At 40.0% G+C, this 27572-nt stretch overlaps 2 protein-coding genes across 4 annotated transcripts in view; both read right to left on the bottom strand.

Moving 5' to 3' along the window:
* mtr (5-methyltetrahydrofolate-homocysteine methyltransferase) overlaps positions 1-5948 on the bottom strand; it is a 31147-nt gene extending 25199 nt beyond the window's left edge. The window contains exons 1-10 of one of the 3 annotated variants that reach the window (XM_031561728.2): positions 5702-5948; positions 4680-4894; positions 3573-3662; positions 3367-3436; positions 3155-3247; positions 2398-2504; positions 2237-2296; positions 1664-1758; positions 1376-1476; positions 505-566 (exon numbers count right to left, since the gene is read on the bottom strand). In XM_031561728.2, the coding sequence (XP_031417588.1) occupies positions 505-566; positions 1376-1476; positions 1664-1758; positions 2237-2296; positions 2398-2504; positions 3155-3247; positions 3367-3436; positions 3573-3662; positions 4680-4894; positions 5702-5738 (930 nt within the window). In that variant the 5' untranslated portion in view covers positions 5739-5948. Of the gene's footprint in view, positions 1-504; positions 567-1375; positions 1477-1663; positions 1759-2236; positions 2297-2397; positions 2505-3154; positions 3248-3366; positions 3437-3572; positions 3663-4679; positions 4895-5411; positions 5499-5701 lie in introns of those variants that run through there. The other 2 variants (XM_012814643.3, XM_031561727.2) reach the window with 2 other exon arrangements.
* A 125-nt stretch (positions 5949-6073) lies between these two features.
* LOC105888795 (alpha-actinin-2) lies at positions 6074-26151 on the bottom strand. Its single transcript, XM_012814536.3, has 21 exons — positions 25612-26151; positions 22619-22733; positions 22412-22531; positions 21892-21978; positions 21716-21803; positions 21356-21434; positions 19932-20013; positions 19209-19294; positions 18545-18637; positions 18198-18428; positions 17251-17398; positions 17015-17165; positions 14324-14432; positions 12660-12800; positions 12081-12263; positions 10704-10838; positions 10408-10587; positions 9661-9807; positions 7549-7614; positions 6824-6982; positions 6074-6447 (listed from the first exon to the last, which is right to left on the bottom strand). The coding sequence occupies exons 1-21, from the start codon at positions 25732-25734 to the stop codon at positions 6289-6291; spliced, it is 2682 nt and encodes an 893-aa protein (XP_012669990.1). The 5' UTR covers positions 25735-26151; the 3' UTR covers positions 6074-6288.
* Between the last annotated feature and the right edge of the window lie 1421 nt (positions 26152-27572).

Below are 27572 nucleotides of genomic sequence, written 5' to 3'. Positions count from 1 at the left end.
AGGTCACAGACTGTGTTCTGTCCACATACGCAGAGACAGCTTCAACTTCCACAGACTTCTGACCTGACACTGAAGCCCAGAGTACAGAGGTTAAAGCAGCCTTTGCTTCTGCAGACAGGACACATTCTGTAACCTACTGACCCACGGAATGTATGGACCATCCTGTCCTTCCATGCATATCATTCTTTCAGCAATATAGCCTATGGGTAGAATTCCTTTTGTAATTTAGGAAAACACTTATGTCTACGAAAGTGCAAGCAGCCTCATAAAACCTGTTCCACAAATGAACATAGTATCCACACAGAGCTCCCCGTTAGCCCCCTCACGTTAGTTCTGGCCATTTCTAGCCCTGCAGTTATATACTATGAAGTGTGCAAGAAGTCTTTGTGAAACACACTGAATACAAGTTACAACTGGTTGAAACAAATGATAATTTTAAGAGGTGAAACAGTAACCTTCATTTAGGATAAAGGAAGAGAGCTGAGGGACAACTGAATGTTTTACCTTTAATTGTGCTGCTGTTAACTCTGGAGTCTCATCATACCCTCCAAACGCATTAGGAAGACCTATTCAAAGTGGACACAGTCAACCAGACAAAAAAAGGAAATAGGCTATAACTAAATTATTCTTAACCGGAAAACCTTCACCCCGTCAAACATTTTGAATAATAGCCGTCAAATCACATAGCAGACATACAGAGGATATACACTAGGGAAAGAGGATATTCAGGAGAAAAAGGTGCTACATCTGGGGGTTAGTAATCAATAAGTACACAAGTCTTCAGCTCTTTGTGAGCCAAGTGCACACAAACAGCAAATGGAGACAGCAAATTGAAATTAAGACAGACACCTTTGAGCTCCCTCTTCTCAAGGTGTTTGATTGGCAAAGAAGGTTAAAAAATTTAAAATGCACAGGATCAGCTAAACATTCCCACATCCAATCAGACTAAAAACCCAATGGTTACTGTCATACACATCTGGCTCCACAAGACTATGGTAGTTTCACACCTGCTAGGGCGGTCACACAAGTCAAGTTCGGACGAGATCGAACAAACACATAAATTGTTCCAAATGAATTCAAACGCAACCCAAATTATTGCACATGTGCATAGACATGAGTTGTATAAATGTTTGTGACAAACCACAGATCTGAAAACACCATAATGAAAACATAGAAAAAGATAACTGATAGCATTAGTAAGCAAACCTGTTTTGCTTCTCATGGACAGAGTCTGGCAAACACATAAACACAAAATGTAAGAGCACGTCCATTTACTTGTATCTCCTAAAAAGACCAATCAGCAGCCAACCTATGCCTAAAGACAGTGCAAAGACAGCTGCCATCAATCGGTGGTCACACTATGGAATCAAATTACCTGCATTGGGATAACAAATGATGAAAGATGTAGTGCTTTTCCCAATGGCTTCAATAAACGGCCTCATTTCAGTAGCTCCGAGTGCACAGTTTAAACCAATACTGAAAGACAGATGTGGCAAATATTGAGAGATTCAGCAAATGACAAAGCACTTTGTCCCGACCCAATTTCATGTAACACTAAGCATTAACTAGCCAAAATGAATAGCACTTATCATAAATATTTCAAATATGGCATGAGAAAAAAAAAGAAATGTTCCTTGTGATTGTCTTAGCTACCTATACTCACCACATAGGCTTTGCGTGAGAAACACTGATGACAAAGGCCTCTCCTGTCTGGCCTGACAAAGTACGGCCACTCTTGTCCACAATGGTCCCAGAAATCTAACAGAAGTGATGACAAAAGTGTCAAATCTGCACTACCATAGACGATACATCATCAGCAATGATCAAATATAATACAACTTCAAGGCCTAGTGTGGAGGATTTAGAGGAATCTATTAGCAGAAATGGAATATAATATTCAAAGCTATGAGTTCATTAGTATGCCTGTAACTAACTTATGAATGGTGTTTTTGTTATCTTAGAATGAGCCCTTCATATCTAGAGAGGAAGCAGGTCATCTGTCACGGCCATATTGTACCACCATCTTTCTACAGTAGCCCAGAAGGGACTAACTCAAATATTGAATCTTGAGAGGGCCTTTGACGTTTTTGTGGCACTTGATGGCCACCCTAGGTTCTTCTACACGCTTGGGAAAGGAGGGGCATTCAGTTGGTTGCAATTCAGGAACCTCACCACCAGATGCCACTTAATCCCACACAATGCACCTTTAAATTCAAAACTTCAACCATATGCTTACAAATAATGGTCTTCGCTCGTAGCACTCTTCAAAAAGTTTGTCAATTGCAAATAGAGCTGCCTAAAAGAAAAAGAAGAAAAATGTTATGTGTTAAAACATTATGTGTTATATAAGCATAATCACACTGCACTTGCTACAAGGGAAAGACCAAAGTCCAGTACCTTTGCATTGGCTGTATCAAAGATGGTCTCAACTAGTAGAATATCTACTTTCCCATCCAACAGCCCCCTGGCCTGTTCAGTGTAAGCTTCCACAAGCTCATCAAAGGCTAGGGAAATAATAAAGAAAAGAAACAACATTAAAATAAATACACAAAGTGAGTCCCATTATGTTATTAAGCAATATGTACAAAGGATCATGTTTTATGCCGTTCTTAAGTAAGTATCAAAATAAAGTTCTGTTTACATCCAGCTCATACATGTGGTGATTGGAATCAGCTGAATGGTTTACACACTGCATATATTTTTCTTGCAGGAAAATGAGGAGGAATCATAATCATGCTGCATAAGAATGAGAGTATGACTGTGCACAGAAAAGGTCATTGTGACAGGCCATTAACATCACATGGTGTATTGTAAATATGTAAAGGTGTACTGGATGTGGTCTTATTATAGTGTAGAGCACGCCATTTTCACCCAGCACATGATCACAGAGATGTGTCACACTTTAACCCATGTACTTTTTACTTTACTTACTAGTGCTCTGTAGAAATAAACATTCACTTGAATACACTTGCATCAATTCACAAGGCTCAAAAGGAAAAATCATTTGTTTCCACTCAAACCCCTCAAGTGACTGTATTTGCATTTAGATTTCTTTTTTTCGAAGTACAAATTGTGTACTTGGGTTGTCAGTGAGATCTATAAATGCGCAAGACAGATCTATATTTCCTTAAAGCATGAAAATGTGGGTTCTCACAGACGTTCCTGTAATCCGGCCTCTCCACAGACGGAGAGACAGAGAGAGTTCTGTTGGTGGGACCCATGGCTCCTGCCACATACCTTTTGGAACCTGACAAGAACCATAACTTCAGTAAAAATGTCACCATACCATTTGGAACCTGACAAGAAACAGAATTTCAGTCAAAATGTCAGCATGCTAGACATCTCAAATAAAGTTCACTGACTGACCTGTCTGAGCAGTGACATCATCTGCCGCCCTCCTGGCCACCTCTGCTGATTCTTTGTTGAGGCGATATGCCTAAAAGAAAGCTTCCGAGTTTAACTACAGAATTCAGTCTTACCTACTATTTCTCTAAATACTGCTTTTTGTCAATATCACTGTCTAGACAGAAGTGTTTGAGGAGGATGATGATATGATGGCTCACAGCCCTTACCAAATCCTCCAGGCCGTAGTCTGTTTGTGCGATACTTGTACTGCTGAATGTGTTCGTCTCAATCATGTCGGCTCCAGCGAGCAGATACTCCTGTTGATGGCCCAAAGAAAAAAAAGTGCACAGCACAGCACAGCCGCAACCAGTGTGAATTTATTTACACACAAATCTAGGGGCTCACCAAGAATACAAATATAAACTAACAAGTAGAGCCCGACCAATAGAGCACAGTATATGACGCAGATACTGATTTTGATATTTGAGGATAAAAATGCAATCTTGGCTGATACTCATTGTTAACAGACACACATAAAGAGTTTCTCCATCATGAGATCTGTGGCCCGTGTCCATGGAGCTAGTCAGAAAACGTAATGTGCATGGGACGCAGCTTACACTTTGGTTAAAGAAAGAGTGCAGCATTCATATATTTGACTGAATGTAATCCTATCTGTACATTATATTGGTATACCTGTATTGTTTTCTCTTTATGAAGGGAGAGAGATCAGGGACTGGGGTTGGGGTTGGGGGTCGTCATGGGGTGGGGGGTGGGGATGATTGTTCTGCTTTTGTTAGGTATACGTTTTTGTATTGATCTAAAATGTAAAACTCGTACTATTTTTGAATCTCTACCTATATATTATCAATAAAGAATTGATACAAAAAAAAAAACATTTAGCATCAGGAGTGCAAACTCATCAGGAGTGGAAGAGGTGACAAATGGGGATCTAGCGTCATGTCCTCCCCACGCCCCAGCAGGGAAATGTTTGAATGGCTTAGTAAGGTTTAGACATGAGGAGTGAGACTAGTTAGGGTTAGGGTAAGAATATCAGGAACCGCCAGTCACAGGCAGAGTAGGGCAGGTCATGCCTGTGTCATCTTAGGACAAATATATTGCTACAGGGCAGGGCTTTTGCTTCTTTTTTCTAAGAATATCCTTCATCTGCCCACACCTGAGTGAGTTGGTGTGTACAAACACAGATTCCAAGAGGAATGAGAAACAGAAACTGGGCGACCTCATAAGACCATTTAAGACAGTATATGCAGTCTATACAGTGTTGACAAACTACACTAATTATGTTGTAACTATAATACATCGCCACTGTACAATACCTTGTGTATAGAGTAGATTATCTCTGGCTGGGTGATACTCAGAAGATCATTATTCCCCTTCAGGCTTTTCAAATGGTCTTTGAACTCTTGACCCCTGAAATCGTCCTCCTCCAGATTTCTCTGCTGAATCATTGTGCCCATGCCACCATCTAGGATCATAATCCTCTTCTGAAGAAGCCCCCGGAGTTCATCCTCTAGAGAGGACTTGTTAGACCCTGTAAAACGCATTTGTCATCTCAAATGTACATCATGTGTGAGACATCCTGATTTGTTCTTCCAGTAACCCATCAATACATCTTGACCCAAAGTACGATTCCAACACTTGTCCATCAAATGTAATCTGTTAGATTTACAACTGCTTGTTAAGGCTACTAAGAGTTGAGAGGGACAGCTAACTTTATCTAGAGTTTACATGATTTTGTCTTCAGCGTATGTTACGACACTAACGTTACAAGCTGACTAGTTAAGCAGGCTACTTCCTCTGACAACTTACTACTAACAAAAGGAAACTGATTAACACTCCTTCATTATTTTTCATGTAGCCTATATCCAGAGACATTATGGCCTATATCCTGAGACTTTCGTATATCCCAGTCTTCATCTCCAAGCTTGGGATGAGTTTGTTTACTAACACACTAGAGGCACGAGAAATCGCTGTCAGGCAGTGCTCACTACGTAAACATTACCCTATTTATAAGAGAAACACACGTTAACATTATGAATTTGACTTACCAGTCCTACTAATAGCAGCTGTAACCAAATCTATTTAATATAGACATCTGATGAAACCAACTCGGGAGACAACAGTTTAATCACATGACTAACGTTATCTAAATAACGTCACACGTGTCGCCCGATATTGCTAAGTTTATCGCTGACAGTTTTTAGAAAGTTAGCCAAGAGTTATCCAACTAAAATCTCGCTACAATGGTTTTTGTAAAATGTTAACATTAGCTGCTTTCTGCACAGCTGGTAGTTGAATACGTTTAATATAGCTAGCTAAGTAACTTAGCTGATCTTACCTGATCCAGTTGTGTATTGATGCATTGTAGGTGGCATAGCATAGATTTGAGATGTTCTTGCTTTTTTAATAGTTAAGTGAAACAAACAATTCAGCCGACACAATCAGAGCTGAAATGAAAGAAGTATGTTGATGCCCTCTTCACGTGGCTGCCTAATGGGTAATGTCACTTTAAGCTTGGAACTTGATAGCTAACTAGTGACTCGACTCAACTCAGCTACTTTTGACGCTTACTTGCGCGGCACACGCTGACGCATGCGCGAAGTAGACTCACACAAGTACTCGTGGGGCCGTGTGGGAGGGCACACTCCTTCAAAACGCATACCCACCTCCTACATCCCGTAAATAAATGAATGCACGAATGAATCAACCATTCAATAAACACAACTCTGTAACATATTTATTGATTAGATCCTCATTATTCTTTCAAATTGCTTTCAAATTTACTACAATCTCGGACTGATTCAATGTCAGTGTCAACATAACTGGAACAGCTATTGAAACAAAAGAAATTCTGACAATACTAAGGTCAAATTCTGGTCAGATTTTTTTCTTGAGAGAGAGAGAGAGCCCTGCTGAGGGTAGTGATTAGAGGTCACTCTCCCCGTACAAAGCGCTGGAGAAAGCTGAGTAGTCCAGTGCCCCCGGCGGCCCGTCAGGCCCGTTGTAGGGTGGCATGCGCATGATGCAATACTCCGCCTGCTCTGGAGGAAGCTCTCTGCGCAGCTCCTCCAGAAGAATGAAGGGCTGTGGAGAGAGGGACAGGCAAACACACATTAAACAGAATGAAGAGGAGCGGAGACAGTGACAGGCAAACACACACATTAAATGTAGTGTACACTGTATATCAAATATTCTTAAAAGCATGTCTTTGTGTTGTTATTCACACTGTACACATGTGTGCACACTTGACCACTAAAGGCAAAGGAATACAAATATTTTGTCAATGTATTTTACATGGTGAACACTCCCTATGTACAGACAGTTCGCCTCCTCTCCAAAAGCAATGATGAATAGCCCAGATAGCATCTCAAACCAGAGAAGATCCAGCAGATCCTGTACCTTCAAAGCTAGAATGTATTCCAGACGTATCTGACTTCATCGACCCTGATCTGGCTCTTACCTTATCTGCAGCCAAAATCTTGAATGAGGCCACGACCTGCTCTGCTGTGTCTGTCTCTGCCGTCTCCCGTGTCATGAAATCCACAAAGGCCTGGAAAGTCACTAGGCCTTTGCCATTGGGGTCTACCAGGCACATGATGCGTGCAAACTCCGCTTCACCCTGCATGGAACCATTGGACATATTAAACAATGAGTCTGCTTACTCTAACGTACTCAGCTTGTTAATAATCTGTAAATTACATCACTGTTGAACCATTGGACACATTAAACAATGAGTCTGCTTACTCTAACGTACTCAGCTTGTTCAAAGATAATCTGTAAATTACATCACTGTTGAAGTCATAGACACAAAAGTACCAGATACATTTCAGATATTTATGTCAATAATAAAAAACAAGAAAGTGAATGACTGTTAGGTCCAAGATGTGTTTATGACAGGCCTGCAAGGACATATTATCTATCTATCTATCTATTTTTCTGGAGAACTAGGAGTTTGAAATTAGCTATAATATAACATATCCTAATTTATGAGTATGAAAACATGCTGCAATGCCTGCTTCATTCCTTAAAAAGGTATTCTCCATTATCTCACTCTATGTAGAACCAGGAGCTTGTCACTGCTTGAATTATAACCTCACCATGATTTGAGAAAGGAATTCTACCATTGATTAGGACTATGGTGTTATGATTTTTATCTTGTCAGATCATACTGTGTGCTGCACCTACCAGGTCGTAACCCATAGAGATCAAACAGGCCCTGAAGTCATCCGTTTCCATGCCACCTTTCTTCTTCTGCAGGGAGAGGAGAGGAGAGGAGAGGAGAGAGGAGAGGAGAGGAGTTTCTTAAGATTAGCCTATTGATACATTATGATTGTTATGTAAGGGTTGTTAAGAAAGGGTTGTGTTGTCATTAAATGTGCGTTCGCTTAGGGCACCACAATACTCAGAACCAGCACACACACACCTGACCTATCAACACAGGCTGAATGATTATTATGATGACATTTTTGCCCTTCACTTGTGAATATACCTTCCAAGCATTCATTTAGTAAGATAGTGATTCATCCGGTTTAATATTTTCTTGACTGGTCATGACAGCTCAGTGTTGCCTGGTCATGTCAAAACAGTCTTAATCTGTTAAATTGCCAGGAATGTGCAATATTAATATCCGGCCTCACGTGATCATTTGTTTTTCCCCCGTAGTTTGTAGATTTAACTTCTGTGCATTTTCCCGTTTATGGACATTAATCTTCTGTGCTTTGCCTGTTTGGACATTATCCACTGGACTCAGATCTGTTGTGTTTTAGTATCCTGTTCTCTTTGTTAACCCGTTATTTCCCTGGCTTGGCTCTCCCAATAAACCTGTTATCACCACCCCATCCTCTGTGTCGCCCGAAGTCCGTGACCGTAGGCTTTACATCCTGAGCCCACACCCTACCCATATGTATTGATGGGCCAACAATGAAAAGCATATTTGCATGGCTTTGATCCTCTGTTGTGCCAGCTGTGTTGTGGCTACACCATATGGCAATTTGGGTACACTGTATGGCAATTTGGGTAAGACAAGTCAAATATACCACATGATTAAATATTATATAGATATTCTAATGCTAAATTTCAACTATTCATACAATCAAACACTTGATATTTTAATGTATTTTCACGTTATTGAAATGTTCCACAAATGGGCCTAATTAAGTGAAAAACTAATATCCACTGTCTAGCTGCAAAAATTGCCAACCATTTACATTTAAACACTTACTTTTTAATTAAACGTGTACATAGTGCATGCATGGCCAAAAATTATCCTGTATCATTGGTTTCTCTTGAAGCTACATGTCAAGATGAAAAGCCACACCTCACACACTTTGAACATTCATGCCCTTCACTGGCACATTAATACCACTTAACCCTATTCGCTAGGCCTCTCCATAATGGTGACTTCAACCCAACCAGTTGCTAAGATCATAGCCCTCTCAAATCCATAATGTAACCTTGAATTTTACTCTGTAACAAGCATTTTACCTTGACTTTTAATCTGTAACAAGCATTTTACCAAAATTTTAGCCTTCTCTTTTCAACTGCATGACCCGTTTTTTTTTTTGTCGATTTAAGCCTAAAATAGTGATGTTATGGTTTGAATATAAATGTTATAAAGGGAAAATATATTAATAAAAGTATATACAAGCTAATCTAACTAGTAAACTGTGTTCTTGGTAAGTTGTGAATGGATGGTTGCTGTTTATCATTAAGTTATCAGTCACTGATTTTTTATAAGTTAAGTAAAGATAAAGATGTATTAAATTTCATGAAATACCAGATCAATGATAAATGTCACTCAGATCAGGCATCTCTTCCCATGGATGCAACTAAACCTGCAACAGCCTATTAAATTCAATTCAATTCAATTCAATTCAATTCAATTCAATTCAATTCAATTAAATCAAGACATATCACTCGGGGTCAGTTGTTTGGAACTATTAACAGTACAACCACGTTCAGCAAACTTGACTTCCATTGGCACACGTCTTTTTCTATATGGCTCTCCTAAAACCAAGTCTTTTTCTATATGGCTCTCCTAAAACCAAGACCAAAATTCATTTGTACAGTCAGGAAGGTCTAAGGGGTGCTGACTGGTGTGTGTCGTTGTCGTCGTCGTCGTCCCACCCCCCCTTCCTTATTCTGAGCCTACTGCATTCTCAATAAGATCTAGTCTGCCAAGACCAAAAGACCAAACTTACTACTATGTCATTTCTATAATTAAATCCTATAACATGCCATACTATACTATATACACATACAAAGTGCATTGTATAAAAATAAGGTGAAGAACTGTACCCGGTCAAAGTGAGTGAATGATGAACGGAACTCGTTGAGCTGTTGCTGGCTGATGCCCTTGGCATCACGAGTTAGGATCTGTGTTTCCACTTCATTTATGGTCCTGGCAATGGTAGTGAGGACGACTTCCCAGCCCACACGGATGTGCTACACATTGGCACAAACAGGAGGGCACAGGGTCAAGTTTTCATCATCATCATCATCATCATAGGTTAACTGTAGACATGACAGATACATGCACGCCAATGGAACTGGCCAATGACATGTTCACCTTCCATTCCAAATCCAGAATCCAGTAACTGCTGACTTACTGAGAATGTATTTGTTTGGACACCAATGTGGTCAGACATACAGAGGCAACCAACAATGCTAGTGTCTGTTTTCACTGTATTGTGAGTAGACTTGTTGTGAGTTGACACACGGCACTTTCAAGTGATGAGGCAACCATCAGTCATTCATTTGTGTAAAGTCTGACGGATATGACAGCCTCAAGATCAACGCTGTAGTCCATCCAAATAAAATCACCTTGTTCATTTGGCACTACTGCTATGTAACCAGCAGCTAGTTGCTACCAGTTAACATTGTAGGCGTAAACTTCATATTTTGGCTTCCATACAGCATGTCAATTCATTTTTGTTTGCAAACAGAAAACCCTTCAAATTTCACAGGCATTACTTCTCTAAATGTTAAAATAGGTTATTTCAATTGTATGACTTAATGAACAGCAGTATTTTCTAAACACCGTACCTCCATTGTGAAATTGGTATGTTTGTTGTCAAAAATGAGAGACTCTTGAATAAGCTGGTGATCTCCCTCTAGCTTGTCAATATTAGGTTTGTAGTTGATGATGACTGATTCATACTGTTTCATATGACTCATCTGGTCTTCCAGAGTGCCTCCAAGATCAACGGAACTGCGAGAAATTTCCTAAAGAGTATACACAACATATACACTGTTTTATTGGGAGAAAATGTTCACTAAAAGTATATAAATGATAACATTTAAAACCTAACAGGAGGTTTTCCTATTGAATAAAGTCTAACCTCCATTTTGGACTGAATCCAGGGTCCAATGACGTTGGCCTGGGCAGCAAACTGACGCCTCATTCGCTCATTGGCGTGCTGACGATTGACCTCTTCCTGTAAGGAACCATCCCTCTGAGGGACTGACTTCTTCACCTGTTCAATACCACAATCATCAAAAAATAAGAATTGAAGAATTAAAATGAATCCTATGGTTAGTCCCATTGACCAATCAAAAGTCCTTTTGAGTTTTAGCCACGAAACTTTCAGTTCATCCGCACTAGAGCATCGGAGGACATTTTTTATCCAGGATTTACATTTACATTTAGTCATTTAGCAGACGCTTTTATCCAAAGCGACTTACATATGTGTGACTTACAATGTATACACATTTTACATTTACACTGATGGCACACTGCACATCAGGAGCAATTAGGGGTTCAGTGTCTTGCTCAAGGACGTTTCGACAGGGAATCGAACTAGCAACCTTCTGATTATTAAACGACTTCTCTACCTCCTGTACCACTGTCGCCCCTCATATTCCATAAGTGTTCTACGGGATAGAGGTCAGACCTCTGGGAGGTCAAGTGTTTCATGAGTTGTGAGGAACTGCACAGTGATTGGTTAGCCGCTGAAGGGACCGGAATTTGAGAGTTAGTTTAATAAATATATTCCATAGTCAATAATTCAATATATCTCATTCCTAGTGGTAATTTTTAGTGTTATTTAGAACACATGAGAAGTGGAAAGCTTCTCTTGTGTATTCTGAGTCTGACCACATGTCTCTGAGCTTTCCTCAGCCTCATGTAGAGATCTTGAGTCTTTGATCATGACACCCCTGTGTTTGTGAACAAATGGGGTCCAAGACCCGGTGACTCCCAAGTAATAATTAGCATTTAGAGATCCCCCCCCCCTTGCATGCCAACCTCTGGTGCGCATCATTGAAAGAATAAACCTGGATCCTTGGTTGTTCATCACTTTGACTGTCTCCGATAGTTGATAATTCCTTTCCTTGCCAACCTATCAGGCTGTACAAACATCCTTGTCTGGTATTACCAAACCCAAATTAGATGTAGAATAGATTGGGTCTGATAGACTGTGCTTGTCTATACAACAGCAGCCCTGTCCCCAGAGGTGAGGTTGAGTTACTGTACCAGTATGGTAATGTAGTGACACAAATAGAGATGTCTGTTCATCCATATACATGTATGTGTTCTTTTATACAGTTAGCTAGTTTGTTTGTTCAACATAATTATGTCATAATTGACTGTGCACTGCTTTAATTCCCATTTTATACATAAATGCCAAACCGACCTCAAATATCAACTGGATGTAATGACTGACTTCATCATAAATACATATAACGGTCAGACATGCAGTCAGAACAGGGGCGAGTACCTTGTCCCATTTCACCCCGATATCAGCCGGGGTGATGTCGCTGTATGGGTTGGTAAGATTGACAGAGATGCCATAACTCTGTGCAATCTTCTGAACTTCAGTGTAAATGCCCAATATGGCCTGGCGCTCGCCGTCTGCCTCAGGCAGCGTAGCCTTGAACTGATCATGGGCGGACAATAAACTCTGCAGAAGAAAGCACAGGCAAGGCAATTATATAATAACTTCAAATTCAAATGATCAGGATGTTTCAGATTCTTCTTAAAATTGATTTTCCCCTCAAAAACTCTACACACAATACCCCACGACAAAGCAAAAAAAGGGTTTTGGGCTGTTCCAAACATTTCTCAAGCATTGCCTTGCCATTGTCATACTGTGTGGAGAATAAATACAACCACCAAAAACTATGATTCAAAACTATGTGTATACACGATTATGTTTTAATTTAAATTCAAAATGTCTGCATTGACTGAACAACTGACGCACTTCTTTAGAATCCCATTGTAATATACATTCTATAGATTGACTTGTGACACGCTTTCTATGGCCGATAGAGAGCCTTGAGGGAGACAGATGCTGTACCTGAATCTCATCAATACTGTGCACCATGAACATGTCTTGCAGATCCTCTATGGCACCGTCCAACCAGTTGTTAAATGGCGCTGACCTCTTGGAATACTCAAGGAACAGCTGGTCAATGGTCTCAAGCAGCTTCTCTGTTCTCTGAGAGAATACATATAGCACATACAGATTATTTTCAGGATTGGCCAAAACAGAATGGCCATTACTGTACTGTACATTCAATTCAATTCAATTGTATTAATACTGCGCCAAAACAATAACATTCTCTCAAGGTGCTTTACAGAGCATGAGATAGAGAAATATTTGGTTAATAAACATACATTTGATAATGTCACAATACTTACACAATAAAACATAGTTACCAGAAGTAAAGTTAAAACAAAGGGTGTAATTTTACAAACATACAAACACTGTTTGGGCAGGAGACAGATATGTGGATTCAGGATGACAGAGACATAGGAATGAATTTCAGGAAATGTTTAACTATTACTGTGAAATGATTAGATGGTATAACTGAACTGAAATACAGTTTGCATCATTTGACCACTAGGGGCTGCTGTATTGAGCGAAAAAAAAAAAAGGCTTCTTTTTTTTTGCCAACGACAAGGCGAAATAAAACAAGTTGTAAAAAAGAATTCCATTCTAAAATGTTCCAAAAGCAATGATCAATCTTTGTGATCAATAAATTGCCATAAAAGCCTGATGAATCAAATATGGGACAAAAATATAATATATGTAAATTACTATTTGTTAAAAGGTCTGATAACATTGGCTAATATCTGGCTAACATTGGACGTGCCAGTCTTTACAGGGATAAATTACTCGTATACAGAAATGTATATTATTATTATTGTCTGTATTTTCAAATACTATTTTTATTTCCTAGTTTCACTTAATTTGTGCTCATTCTCTAACTTTATGCGGTGGTCATTTTACACATGACTATATCTACGTCTAGTTTGTAATTGCTTTTTATTATAAACATTTTATCATCAAAATCAGAGTAATTTCATCCAAAATTTTTGAGAATTCCTGCAGCACTTTTGGCCACAACAATCACAACAAACCCTTGCAAGATCCTGGTGGGGCAGCAATAATGAATGATGTCTGGTCATGTGGGGTTTGAGCAAATACCAGGAATGTAGATACAGTTTTGTCTGCGCATTTATGCTGAATTACAAAAATGACAGAATATGGCCCAAAGATCACCCGAGGCCCATTTTTGCAAGCTTCTTTTGAATGATGCAAAAGGCCTGTGTGGACACAACTGTACAGGGGTCTACTGACAGACTCATGATTATCTCACAGAAATGTACTGATGAATTGTAATTATACACAACACAGGGAGATCAGAACAGCACCTGAGCTAAGACAATACTAACACATCCCATTCCACACACTGCACATACGGTGGAGTTGAAATGTAAGGGGGGATGGAACAAACCTGATAACTTTCTAATTTGAAAATGAAAGTTACAGTTCTGAACACACCATCTGACTCGCATATTAACTTACTTACAAAGAGAGTACAACTAGCTGCTGAGGTAATGAACCTTTATGTTAGCAGATGAGAACATTCATTTCCAGAGGGCCAAATTAAGGGAGTCATGTGCGTGGGTCTCTCAGTTCCTACTCATGTCTCGTCAGCTGTGATCAGTCCTTACCTCCAGGGCTTCTCTTCTCTTCTGGGTGAGAGTACCCAGCTGATCCCATTGGTCACATATCTTCTGGCAGCGTTCATTTATAGTTGCAGAATCATGGTAGTCAAGCTCACTATGCAGAAAACACAAAAATGCACACAAAAAACATTCATAAATGTAAATTATATCTTTGGGAAATTCTAAGGGAAATACACATTAGTACAGACTAATGATTATTAAAAGACCAAACAGAAAATGACAACTGTAAAATATAAACCCTCAAAAGTAATCCTAATGTCTTGACTATGTCAGCTGTCATTTTGTTCTCCCTTGCACCTCCTCATCAGTGGCCATGGAGAGGTACACAGAGGGAGTCTGCACCTCCTCATCAGTGGCCATGGAGAGGTACACAGAGGGAACTCAAGGATGGCAATCACATTGACCACGCACTGCTGGAGAGGTACATTTGATATTGCTTGCTATGGTTTGCCAGACGAATGGTTAACTGGGGAGTGGAGCATTAATTCAAGTTGAACTTAGTTCTATTTTTAACACCCACCAATATCAGTTTATTGTTATCTAGTAACATATCAGACATTTTCACCAATCAAAAGTCTTAGATTTTAAAAAGGGCAAAGCCTCCTAATGACTTTGCAACTAGATAGAACCTTGGTCACATTCAGAGAACGAAGCCTGTTAGGTGTGTAGAGCATTACACTTGACAGCAAGTTTGCCAGATCTAGGCTTTTAAAACCATATTGGATATAGACTGTAAGCTTAGCCGATTTTGAGGTGGCAAATATTGCAAACATAACAAATGTGGTCCAAAATGTGTGCACTTGTGGCATCTGTACATCGTTTTAGTAGATTGGTAGTATTTGTTTCATTTACTGTCTTTCTGTGATTGTGTCTGTAAACCCTTTGAGGTGGCATTGAATGACCCACTAACAACTCAAGCACAATCAATGTGATCTGGAAAGAAATTAATGAATGGTACTTTATGTCCCTCCAGGGAAGCAACAATGACTGGCATGTGAAATGCTCAACTGTTAGCCCTTGATTTAGTTGAGTTTTGTCTTTTAAAAGTGTTTAATGCATATTCTAGACACATAATATTTCTACATTCTATACTGTTAAAAACACATACGCAGTGACATCAAAGACACTAACAACAGAGTAAAGTGTAAAGGAGTTTAAGACGCAGGAATCAGTTTCTGGGCAGCAAGACACCTTTGCCTACATTATATGACCTTCCACCTACTTCTCATGTACAAACAGATGACCTCATATGTTCCTAGAAACAATCACCTCATGTTCAAAGTTCAGCTGCCAACACAACAATATAAATATCCAGTTTAATGTCATTCACCCTCTTATCACAGAGAAGATGGCATGTGGATGACTAATGAGAGCACGCCTAAAGAGAGTGACAGAGACATAAGGAGCGGTGCTGTCACCTCTGCACTCCTCCCTGCTCCACTGTGTGTGCTAACAGGCATCCAATCACAGAGGTGAACTTAGTGGGGAATCCTGGCTAGGTATTGTATTGCTAACAGCATGTGTAGGATAGCTGGCTAACAAATATATACCCCTAAATAAACTCTACCTACCCCCCCCCCCCCCCCCCTCTTTTTCCATACTTCTGTTGTCCCTCATGACAAAATCCCTGACCTTCAACTTGGCTCTCTACGTTCCTCCAACAGAGCTGACGTCAGAGGCAGCCACTTAGTTGAGGGGGAGGCACATGAGACACTGCCACTGAACAGAGAGGGAGACACAAGGATGGAAGCTGGAGAGAATCCAGGAGGGAACTCTGTATGCCCAGTCCTGTGCTGAGGTCACTGTTCACCTAAAACAAGCACGCTGACATGTCAAGGTCACCACTCCGGCTCGCGGGTGAATACCTGGGGTGCTGTGAAATACTGCCCCCCCCACCCCTTCACCAGGCTCATCTATCACTCTACAGCCCCTGAGCCAAAGACTAGCCAGGGAAGGTCACCTCAGTATCCAGACAGATTTAATAATAGTCTGTCTGTATTTTTGTCCCTATACACCAATATCATGGAGTTAAAACAGATTTAAGAGCTAGCCTATAATCAGCTTAGCATACCAGGGCTGAGATCTTTTGACATTGTTATAAAACATGTATTGCAACGTATTGTTCTTGGTACACAACCAGGAGGTGCCAATGGGAGTGGATCGTCTGGCTCAAACGTGGCAAAATGTTTTCCCACTACTTCAGCTCAACCTTCATGGACTAGAGGAGACGGGGAGAGGATGGCTCTCATGCATTCCTCTTGCCCTCCTCTTGCCCTCCTCCTGCCCTGTGCTGGTGCAACCAAACTCCCTGACATTTGCAGTAGGTGACACGTTCCAACCCAGGCCTGTGGGCTTTCCCAAGCCTCTCGGAGTCGTAGATCATTCACGGACCTTCATCTAACAGGTAGCCATATAGGTAGCCATATAGCCATAGGTCTAACACGTGTGGAGTTGGACACACAATAATAATAATAATAATAATAGAGATGAGTAGAGTAGAGTAAACTAGACTAGAGTAGAGTAGAGTGAGACTGAGGTAGTAAAGTAGAGAGGAGAGTAGAGTAGAGTAAAGTAGAGTAGAGTAGAGTAGAGTAGACTGAGGTAGTAGAGTAGAGTAGAGTAGAGTAGAGTAGAGTAGAGTAAGACTGAGGTAGTAAAGGCCAGTGTGGTCCTCACTTGAGCTCCTGTGCAATGGCAGCAATCTGCTCCACACGGTCTTGATGGGCAGCCAGGTCACTCTCAAAAGCTTCATGCCTCCTCAGAAGAGCTCGCACCTGAGTCAATGAAGCGGTCTCATAGTCCCTCTGCAGCAGCAGGAGGTCCTTACCTATGACATGAAATCCATATTATTAATATTATTATTGGCAGTATTAGTAGTGGTTGTAGTATTATTGTTATGTGCTGTCTATCACCTTCAGACCATGTTTCATGGGTGGCGGATTTCTGCCGGAATTTTTCTGCCAGATGGTCTAGTCGCTCAAGTCGACGGATCTCGGTGAGCAGCCATTCCTCATAGCCCTTCTCTGCCTGCTCCAGGCCCTTCCATGAGGTGGTGATATCCTAACCCAGAGAAATAACAGTTGACAGGCAGCTGATGATGACATGCAGTCTGCCTGCTGCTTCTGGACATTGGAGCTCAAGGCTTTCTCGTCTCCAGTGACTGGAAGTTCACACTCATTTGAATATCATACTAATATGGAAACGGCACCATTCTGGTGGTTATTTATTGTCCACTAGGTCAACTTGGCCATTTTGTAGATGAGCTAGGCAATCTGCCGTCTTCATTTCCAGTAGATGACTGTCCACCATTAATTCTCATCCTTGTTTCTTCTAGTCTACCTACTTCACCACAGGTCCATTCCGTTCCTGGCCTGCTATGGTCCACACTGAGCACCTGTCTCCTTGCCCCTGCCCTCTATCCAGCAACCAACCTGATCCCACCTGTGACTTCCTTGGGTTTACCAACAATATTTATAAAATGCAAAATGATATTATAGCTGCTGAGAGAAAATGACATAAATCCATATATCCCAAATAACCTTTTCCTCTACACTGTAACAGTAATAGCTGCCAAAAGGGCATTTCTGGTGAAGCACACGATTGGATTGAATCTGGAATTTATCTTTCCCCAAGTTGACGGCGCGATTTCAACTCTAACATCAGCATGAATTCTATTCTACTCTCCCCCTAAAAGCTATTGCAATATTGTGGAGCTTCTTCTATTCTTCAGTAATATCTAACGTTTGAACCTGACTGATTAAAAACTGATAAAGGTGCTTCATATCAAATGAAAGTGAGTGGAAGACAACACAATAGAAAATTGCAAACAGAGTTGTTGAATGCAGAGGGCGTGTCTCACCGACACCATCTTCCCCTCGGATGGCATATAAGCTGGTCGGTTGCTGATGCGGAGTTTGGTCTGGAGCGTGTTGAAGTTGATCTCCAGCTGGCACTTCTCTTGGACTTTGGGGGGCTTGTGCATACGGCGATAGTCACGGAAGTCCTCCAGCTTTCGCCTCATGGCCATCATAGTCTTTTCTGGGGCCTTATTCTCGAGCCAGGGCGTAGTACGATTGATCCACTCTAGCAGCTACACAAAGAGATTGGTCAAGCTCTGTTGTTGAATACTCAATTAAAACTCCAAAGAACCAATTTGATCAGTGTTACTTCCTCTCTGTTTGCAACAGTAAATCAAATGTCTGTTACCTCACTGGCCAGCCTCTCATACTCCTCCATCAGCTTCTCATTCTCCTGGTTCACTCCCAACACCTTGCAGATCCTGTTAGCTGCAGTCTCTGCCTGAACACATAACATCAGCACAATCAACTATGGCCAACTCATGGCAACAGGAGATGTGATCTCATTACTTTAATAGGGTTAAGTCATAATTAAGTCATAACTAACTTGTTTTCAGTTACAAGAGTCGTCACACATTTGGAAAATGGGTTCATAGGAAAATGGGTTCATATACAGACAACACTACATAATGAAAGCAAGCTGGGTGAACTCCTTGGTTGCTTGTTGAGGCAGTCTCCTTTTTGCTCCAAGTTTAAAAAGTAGCCAACATGAAAGCTGAAAAAAGTCGATGCCAGCCTCTCCTGGGCTCCAGAAATGAAGACATGGGCATCGGTATCTGCCCAGTATTACTTGTATGGGGCATCGGTATCTGCCCAGTATTACTTCTATGCACATACTTAAAGGAGGGGTGGACTTCCACAGGGAGAAATTCCTGCATCACGAAGAGCATCTTTAACACAAAGGACCAACTGGTATTCTACTTCACTAGATACGAGATAAGGTGGTAACAGTCAAAACACAACTACATGATTATGTTGAAGTAATATCCGCCATGTTGTATAAAATTTTTTACCTGTTCCGCTCCAGCAAATGCATGATAGAAGCATGAGACATAGGTCATCATAGCTCTCTCGTCCGGCTTAGGGCTGTTGACAATGTCTAGAGTTAAGGAGATGGACAGGGTGAAGGAGAGGAATGAAAAGAACAATACAGACGGGAAAAAGGTTCTTTTGAAGAAAACATGCCTAGTGAAGTGAATATGAGCATGTGCTATATCATGATGGAGAGAGAAGGTGACGGAGCAGGATAGTAAGAAGGTTTGACTAAACTAATGAAGAAGTGGAGGGTCGTTTAAAAAATGAAAATGTAAAAGGAAACTTCTTTTGGGCTGAAGGTTCTAAGGCTCTTGCTAACTTTAGAAAGACCTGGAGGAGTGTAACTTCCACTGCCTCAGTGCTAGTATGTACAACATCACTTTATCCAAGTCAATGATGGGTAGTCTATTTGAAGTTGAATTTCTTTGGATATGTTAGTCTATGAAAGCTGGTGCCCAAAGATCATTTCTCATCCTTTATGATATACAGACCCTGTATATAAAAGCCATAAAAAAAGATTCTGAGATTATTAGACCATAATGTTTCTATTACTCTCACTCAATGCAAGGGGCATCCAGATCTTTAACACATAATGAAGCCCATTTTTAGATGTTCTGTTTATGTTTGATTAGGTGTTTATCCACTGAGTTCTGATTTCTCTGACATGACTGCAAGAAAACAAAAAGGCAATATGTTGGTACCTTCAGCGTCCAGCATTTTGGGGATATCTAGATGCTTTTCAGCCACCTCAAGAGCCAAATTCAGGTTACCCAGTGGATCATCCTATATAGGGGCCAAAACATATCCACCATGAGTGTCTGAGATGGACATGAGTTAGACCAAGATGCAGAAGAGCAAGTCCAATTTGAGACAACAAACACGCAATATATATCCAAACATGTCCAAATAGTTACAGACACACAAAAATGCAGTACATGCACACACATTCATAAATACTGTTAACATGTTAAGAACTGAAAATTATCAGTTAACACCCTTCTAAAATAAACACGGCTTAATTTATATGTAATTAAAGGTACAGTCAAGGATTGTAAGCCCATGCACTTTTTGTCCATTCGGTGTTTGTGCTCACTTGTGTACATATGATATTTTACATTTAGATTTTTAATAAATTAGCACAAAAGTCTAAAAACCTGTTTTGACTTTGTCATAATGGGCTATTTTGTGTAGGATTTCGAGACAAAAAATGAACTCAATCTATTGTAGAAATTCGCAGCACAATATCTCCAACTATATCACCAAAAGACACCAGTTAAAGTAACACTATGTAACAATTCTACCTTAAAATAACAGCTTGAAAAAAATTGTGCCACTACAATTACTTTTAATATGGAGAATGGCCTCTCCGCCATTGCCATCGGGGGTCTGTAGGGAAATTACTGCGGTGTGTAGGATTTCTGGAGCCGCCCGGTCCTTTGTGTCTGAGCATGCGCGACTAGGATCGGGTAGCGATTTCGATACAGAGCTAGACATCTTTCTGCTGGATTAGTAAGTAGTTTATTTGCTGTCCTGCTTTTTCTTGTCTTGCACTTGCTTGATGTTTGACTGTGTTAGCAAAGTTGTTGACTCGCTAGTTTGTCATAAACGAGGAAAGCAAATTTCAACAGGTTTCGCCGCTAGGGGGAGCTCCAAGCCAAAAACTCCTTAGTGCTGCTTTAATATGCTAGGAATCTTACTATTATATACACAATGAAGTGCTAACTCCTTCAGTCACTTAGGAAGTGACTGTAGCTTTCGACCAGGAGAAGATGTCATCAGGTGGTGACCAACTTTCATTGGACGTTTCGACCCTGAATCACAACGCCCTCGAGTTGGCGGGTCGGCAGTGATGGCCAGTCACTGCCCATCTTCTCCTGGTCCCCAGCTTATCTCCTCCCTCCTATTCCAGAGCCAGCAAGAAGGTCTCTCTGCAGCTTCCCCCAACCTACGGACAGCTGTCTTCCTCTCCCTTCATTTTATTCCCAGAGCTATGCTAGGAATCTTAAATGACTGCTGACTGTTGTGTTGTTGGTGTTAGGTAGTTAGCTCACTACTTTTAGGTCCAAACTCATAGCATTTAGCAGTAGCTTCTTCCATGCATGTGAGCTTGTAGCTGACCAAAGACCTTATTGAGTTTTGCGTAGTCAATGAGATCAGGGCGATGTCTATGGATCAGAGCACACAAGGCCAGGCCATCCTTCCAGCTTCGCAGTCACAGAAGAAAAATAGGCGTCAATACAATTTAAGGTTTCCATTGCTAAACATATTCATATTAATAGTGACAGAGTGACTATTCAGTTAAGCTATAATAGAGTCCCTGCATCATTATATTCTGATCAGCATAAGAAAGGGACAGTGATAACTTCATAGCCAAAAAATAATTAAAAGCAGAGTAGATTTTTCTTTTAGCACCACTGACTTGATTTTTTTCAATGGGGCAAATATTTAAAGATGATAATACTGAAAAGATGAAAATCACACTAACCTGCAATGAAAGTTCTGAACATTAACATTCCGATAAGGGGCGGTTTTCCTCTGACACCAGAGGAGGAGACCCTCCTTAGCAGATGTTTCTAAAATGGAGATATTTTATATTTTGTTAGCACAAATGACACATCATTGAACAGTTTCATTCTGTTATGCAACCACTACTTTTCTTACCTTCCACTGAAATATCCTGGATGGCAAAGCGTAGGATGATGGTCCAGATCATACCCAAAGTCATCTTCAAATTTCCATCCACAATTTCTATAGGATAAATACAGCAATCATTTTACTTATGATAAAATATTTCAAATACAACATAATGAGGTATGGGCTACATGGGCAGCCACGGGGTGCCTGCACATTAAAAATCGTCATGGTGACATTTGCGTTTTCTATCCCTTATGTGCATGTCATTGTCAATATTACGTCACCCTGAGGGTCAGTTACCCTAGTCGGAGTGGTTCCCTTCATTCTAGTTTGTGAGATAGGCAGGCTACGCTAGCCGCCCAGGGTACAATTCAAGTTAGAACCGCCACTGATGCTACTTCGCCGTGAGATTAATCATAATGTTACTGTGTACAAACTCCACAACACAATTAGGGGTTATTGCCTAAATGAACACACATGCATGTTCCTTTTCGATTTCACCATCTGTGGTCAAACATATGAGCATCTCAAAATGAAGAAGTCCTACCCTCTGCTCCGATGGAGACCAGCTTCACTCCTTTACTGGTGATGTACTCCAATGCTTTGTTAACATTGGCTATTTTGTGAAAGCGCATTTTTCCTCTGTCAGGCTTAGGTAGCCTCTCCCCTGTAAACAGAAAAGCCATCTCTTACAATCTGCAGAAGTGACTAAGATTTACTGAAAATAAATCCAGCCAGTTAATGGCAGCAGTACCAGAGATAACCTCCAGTAGGAGCATAAGTTTGAGGCCATTCCGGAAGTCCTCCTCGATGTTCTCTATCTGAGTCCCCGCTTTCCTCAGGTGGGAGTTGCACCAAGCAGTAAAAGTCTTAAAGAAAAGAAAAGAAGGAAATAATTTACCATGTTTATGTATTAGTAAATAAATATACATACTATACTAAATATTAGTAACAAAATGTACTATAAGGTGACATTTGTAAGTTTGCATATGGAAAAATTGACTTTTGAAAGAGAAAAATGTTTTAGCCATAGCACTCATTGTGTCAGCAAGAAACATTTGTTATGCCACTGAGATCTCTAGCTAACTTCATTACACCCATACACAGTATGATGCAGACAGACCCAAAGGTGTTGAAGCACACAGTGATATGGGGGGGAAAGATCTAGTCAATTTGACAACAGTTGGATGAGGCCCCTGAGCATTGCTCTTCAGTTGACTAAAAGTGTTCTGTTATGTAGCACACACAATGCTTCCATGCTACTCTCACGCAATCATGCTCTGAAGACAAAAGTGCCGGTACCAAGAAATGACCAGAGTAATAACACATAGCTACAACAACTATACAAACCGTGCCAAGTCTCTGTCATCAAGTGCAGCTAAATATGTCCCCCTGCCAATAGCACCCCACAGATGATTGATGGTCCACCTGACACATTGCAAACAGGCAATTCACTGGCCATTGGTCGACATCTGAATGTTCTCCATCCACCACACTATACTATATTCAGAACAACAGCTGGAGAGCTAGACAACAAAGCATATTGGGATAGCTCTTAGCAGGTGTTCAATCATTACTTAGCCCAACTTCAGACAGTATTTTTGGGTATTAAATCTGTTCCAAACTGTTCTACAATTCTATTCCATTCCATTAGGCAAACAAGATAAAGATTTGCAATCGAATATAGCTTAATATTTCAATTTGTTTATATACTTAATTGTCCATAAACTATCAGAACAATACAGCAGTTACACTGCAACTCAAATATATGAAATCACTTCAGAATAAAATGAATTGCCATGACAACAGCCATGTGAGTGTTTGAAGAGGCAGGATGAGGAAGCATGAGAGCCCTAGTCGAACTCCTGTGTGTCTCCATCCCCGTCCAAAGGGGCGCTTTAGGGGTGCAAGGGTGAGGAAGGGGATGACGGACATTGGATCAAAATAAAAGTGACAGTCAACTCAGATAAAAAAAGAAGCCAGCATGAAGAGCTGAACAACAAGAAGCTGTGTATTTGACCTGCTGGCCTCTGGTTACCCAAATGAAACCTACTATTTTCTGCAGTCATTCAAACTTTTAGATGTTAACTTGAACCTACGTGCACTTCCACTGTGTGATTTCAATCGAAAGGTATTGTGGTTCCTAAATATAGATTTTATGACTGGATCAAAGCCTCCTTTCAGCACGTACTATGTTTGGCTCGTCACTGTGCTCAGTGGCCATACACCTTGACCCAATGAAATGTGACACCATTCCCATTATACCTCTCCAGCTCTATACTCGTCAGTCCCTGCTCTAGCATGGGGATGCTATTGGGCTTGATTTACCCATCGCCAATCTACTAAAGATGAAATCACTGAGATTGACTATTTTACAAAAAAAATAGTTAATACTCTAGGGCAAAAGAAGCAAGCAGTGGAGGAACATCCATTCATCAATCAATTAAATCACTGTATTTCTCTGTAAACATCATTATTTTGGTTCCTAACATCACCCAATTCTCATTTAAAGATATAGCCAGGTATACAAAGTGTTTTGATAGTAATGAATAAGCCCTGATTTCTCAGCTCCCATACACTACTTAAAAAAACACTTGTTTAACTCTATGAGGAGTGAGTCATTTTAACAATGGTCTGCCCAAGTGAGTTTTTTCCTGTCCTTTTAGAATTCCCTCCGTCTTTGTTCTAGAGTTTCATGTTAGCTGTGGGAAAATGCAGAGCCATGTAGAGAGAACATGAAAAAATCTTTCTACAATTCACTGCGATGACAAAATACAGAATGTTCTAATCACACACTTCTGATTGTACTCCTCAATGGGTTAAACAACTTGTTCTGGACAACCCCGAAGCACTCTCCGTACTGTATACAGTTTAATTTTAGTCAGTGTCATCTGATCCAAGAATATCCTGAATGTGAGAGGGGTCTTCAGTAACAAATCAACCATTGTGTCTCCTGAGGGTTTATATATATGTATATATATCTTTCTTAAATGTGTATGTGTGTGTGTGTGTGTGTCAGTAGGGGAGCAGGGAAAGATCATCACACAAGCTAACTGGCAGACTGCTTTTATCGGGAGGTTACAAAAGCAAAATGATACAATAAAAAGAATATGGTCATATATATATATATATATATGTATATATGTATATATATATATATATATATATATATATATATATATATATATATATATATATACATATTTAAAGACAGAGACAGAGAGAGACAATAAGAGACAGAACAAGCAAGCTGCGGAAGATTTGAAGGTCTTTGTCACTTGTGACAGACATCCATTGGTACAATCACTTGTATGATGATTTCAAACTTAAGTACCAAAGTAGTACCTGAAATAAATAATTCAGAAACACCTCAAACAAAAAAAGCATGGCACTATATGGAATAGTGCTGGTTCAGGATTGATAAATAGTCTGTTTTAGGTTTATCATCCATTTTTTATTTCTGAAGAAGACACTTTTAACTAGGCTATACTAAAACAGTGTCCTTAAGAGTATTTCCGGGTTAAAAACATCATCCTATTTCGAAACATATTTTCAAAAATAAGTATAAACAAGTATAGGGACAACCAATCCCATTGTATGGGGCTGAATTAAAGATAATTAAAATGATTTTTAAAAAAAAAATTGTCATTCTTATTTACGGTACCCTAGGCTACAACATTTTGTAAGCAAATTGTGTGATGGGCTACAGGTGCCGAACCAAAAGAGTTCATCCGATCGGAAACAAACCTTTCTCTGTTGCTTCTCCCATGCAGGATCCAGCAGAAGGTCTCTGTCCCACTCATCTTCCTGTGTCATATAGACCACTTGCTCGTAACCATTGTTGTATTGTATTGTCTCTTCTTGGAACATGACTAAAATTCGTATTGTTTGTGGGTGTTTTGCCGCTGAACAGTTTTTAGTGGGTGAGCAAACCTGTTGCTCTGTCCTGGCTGTCTCAAGTTCCCCGGTTAGCCATCAATTAATATTGCTTATCACGTGACTAACGCTGGTCACGCATTGCTCCCATGCCGCAACACTACGCTCGCGTGTAGTTTATTTCACCGTCTGTGTCCTACCGCGGTGAAGATATTTTGAGATTGGACATTCGCTGAATATTCCCTTTACTTTCGTGGAGAATGTAAACTCCACTATAATATAATATATTAAAAGAAAAAAAAACAATATTTGTTGTCGCTTTCAAAACTCCATGACACCCTCGCTGTCTGGAGGCCGTATGCAAAAAAAAAACCTAATCTCCGCTTTTTGACATTTGCATTTAACAACACTAAAAATAACCCAAATTACCATTACAGAATTTAAATGTTGTAGACTTCACACAAGGCATATTTAATAGAAACTCCCTGTTTTAGAAGTTTTTAAAGAGAAATAGTCAAATCAACTTTTTTCTAATTATGATACCTGGAGTAACTTAGTTCCCCATTAGTCCACCATCTCCTGCAGGTGAATTTGTTGAAAAGTCTAACTATATGGAAATAGGATTGAATTATTTCAGGCAACTGCTCAACAGTAGCAGACCCCCACCCAAGAAATGGCAGATTATTCAGCCCCAACACTTATTATTATAACTATGAGCATACAGCACATTGTACACTTTAAGTTTATTAAAACAGCAGCCTATTCAAAATGAGTTGACAGTCTTCATTTATTGTGTGCAATAAGATAGCCTACATAACTTCTTCAATCAGGGACACTCCTCTGCTGTATTTTTGAAGTAAATGAAGAAACCACCAACACATATCATATGACTAAATAGCAGCCAACTTGCTGTCATTGTTTTCTGTGATTCAGAAAAGTTGTAATCTCTAAATTGCAAGTCTCCACTATTACAGGTACTGTTATAAGAAGACATGCGTTCGAGTCCTCAGTAGAGTATCTCAATATTTTATTTCAATGTTGCAATGGTTCAGGAACATCTTTGATAACCAGCCAGATATGTAAGACATAACGCTGACGTCAGGTGAAATATAGTCTGCTATTAATGTTTTGGTTTAAACAGTATCTGATAAGCAGTGAGATTAATCGGTCGGTATGTCGGTGGTCGATGGGTGGCAAGCTAGACGATCCGCCTCCCCGGAGGCCTGATCTGCAGACCTGTGTAAACAGACAAAATGAACAAAGCGCTTGTTTGAGAAGTCTTTGTTTCACCCCTCATGAAAATAAGCTGGAAGAAATGGCTAGATATAACATGACCAAGTATTTATAGCTGAAAGTAGTGCAGTCTAATATACCAGTCCTGCAATAAATCTTTGCTTTTTGAAGGTTATAATATTCTGTATTAGTTTAAACTCATCAGAGAGCATAAACTGTGTGTGTATTATAGAAGCTATAGTTTGTAGTGCTGTAAAATTATATTGCGTTGTGCTGACAATGTTTCTATTATTTGTACCACCCCATGCCAATCAGTGGGGCTGGGCTAAATAACAGAAACACATTTGTGTTTAATTAAATAGAGTTTAACAGCGCCACAAACGACATCACCTAAGATGATCATGGTTGAATTGCCACCTCTCTTAAGTAACAGAGTGTATTTTTACATTGTATTATCCACAAACAGATTTGATATTGCACTGTAGCAAAGACTCAAAACTAGTACTTAGGTAAGCTCATAAGGGGGGCTCTAATAGCATAGACAATGAACATTGATATGACTATCAAATGAAGAACAACAGGTCATATTTCATGAACAA

This window comes from Clupea harengus, chromosome 23, assembly GCF_900700415.2.
Source record: "Clupea harengus chromosome 23, Ch_v2.0.2, whole genome shotgun sequence".
Taxonomy (NCBI): Eukaryota; Metazoa; Chordata; class Actinopteri; order Clupeiformes; family Clupeidae; genus Clupea; species Clupea harengus.
This window is presented reverse-complemented; position numbering and strand designations above follow the sequence as displayed.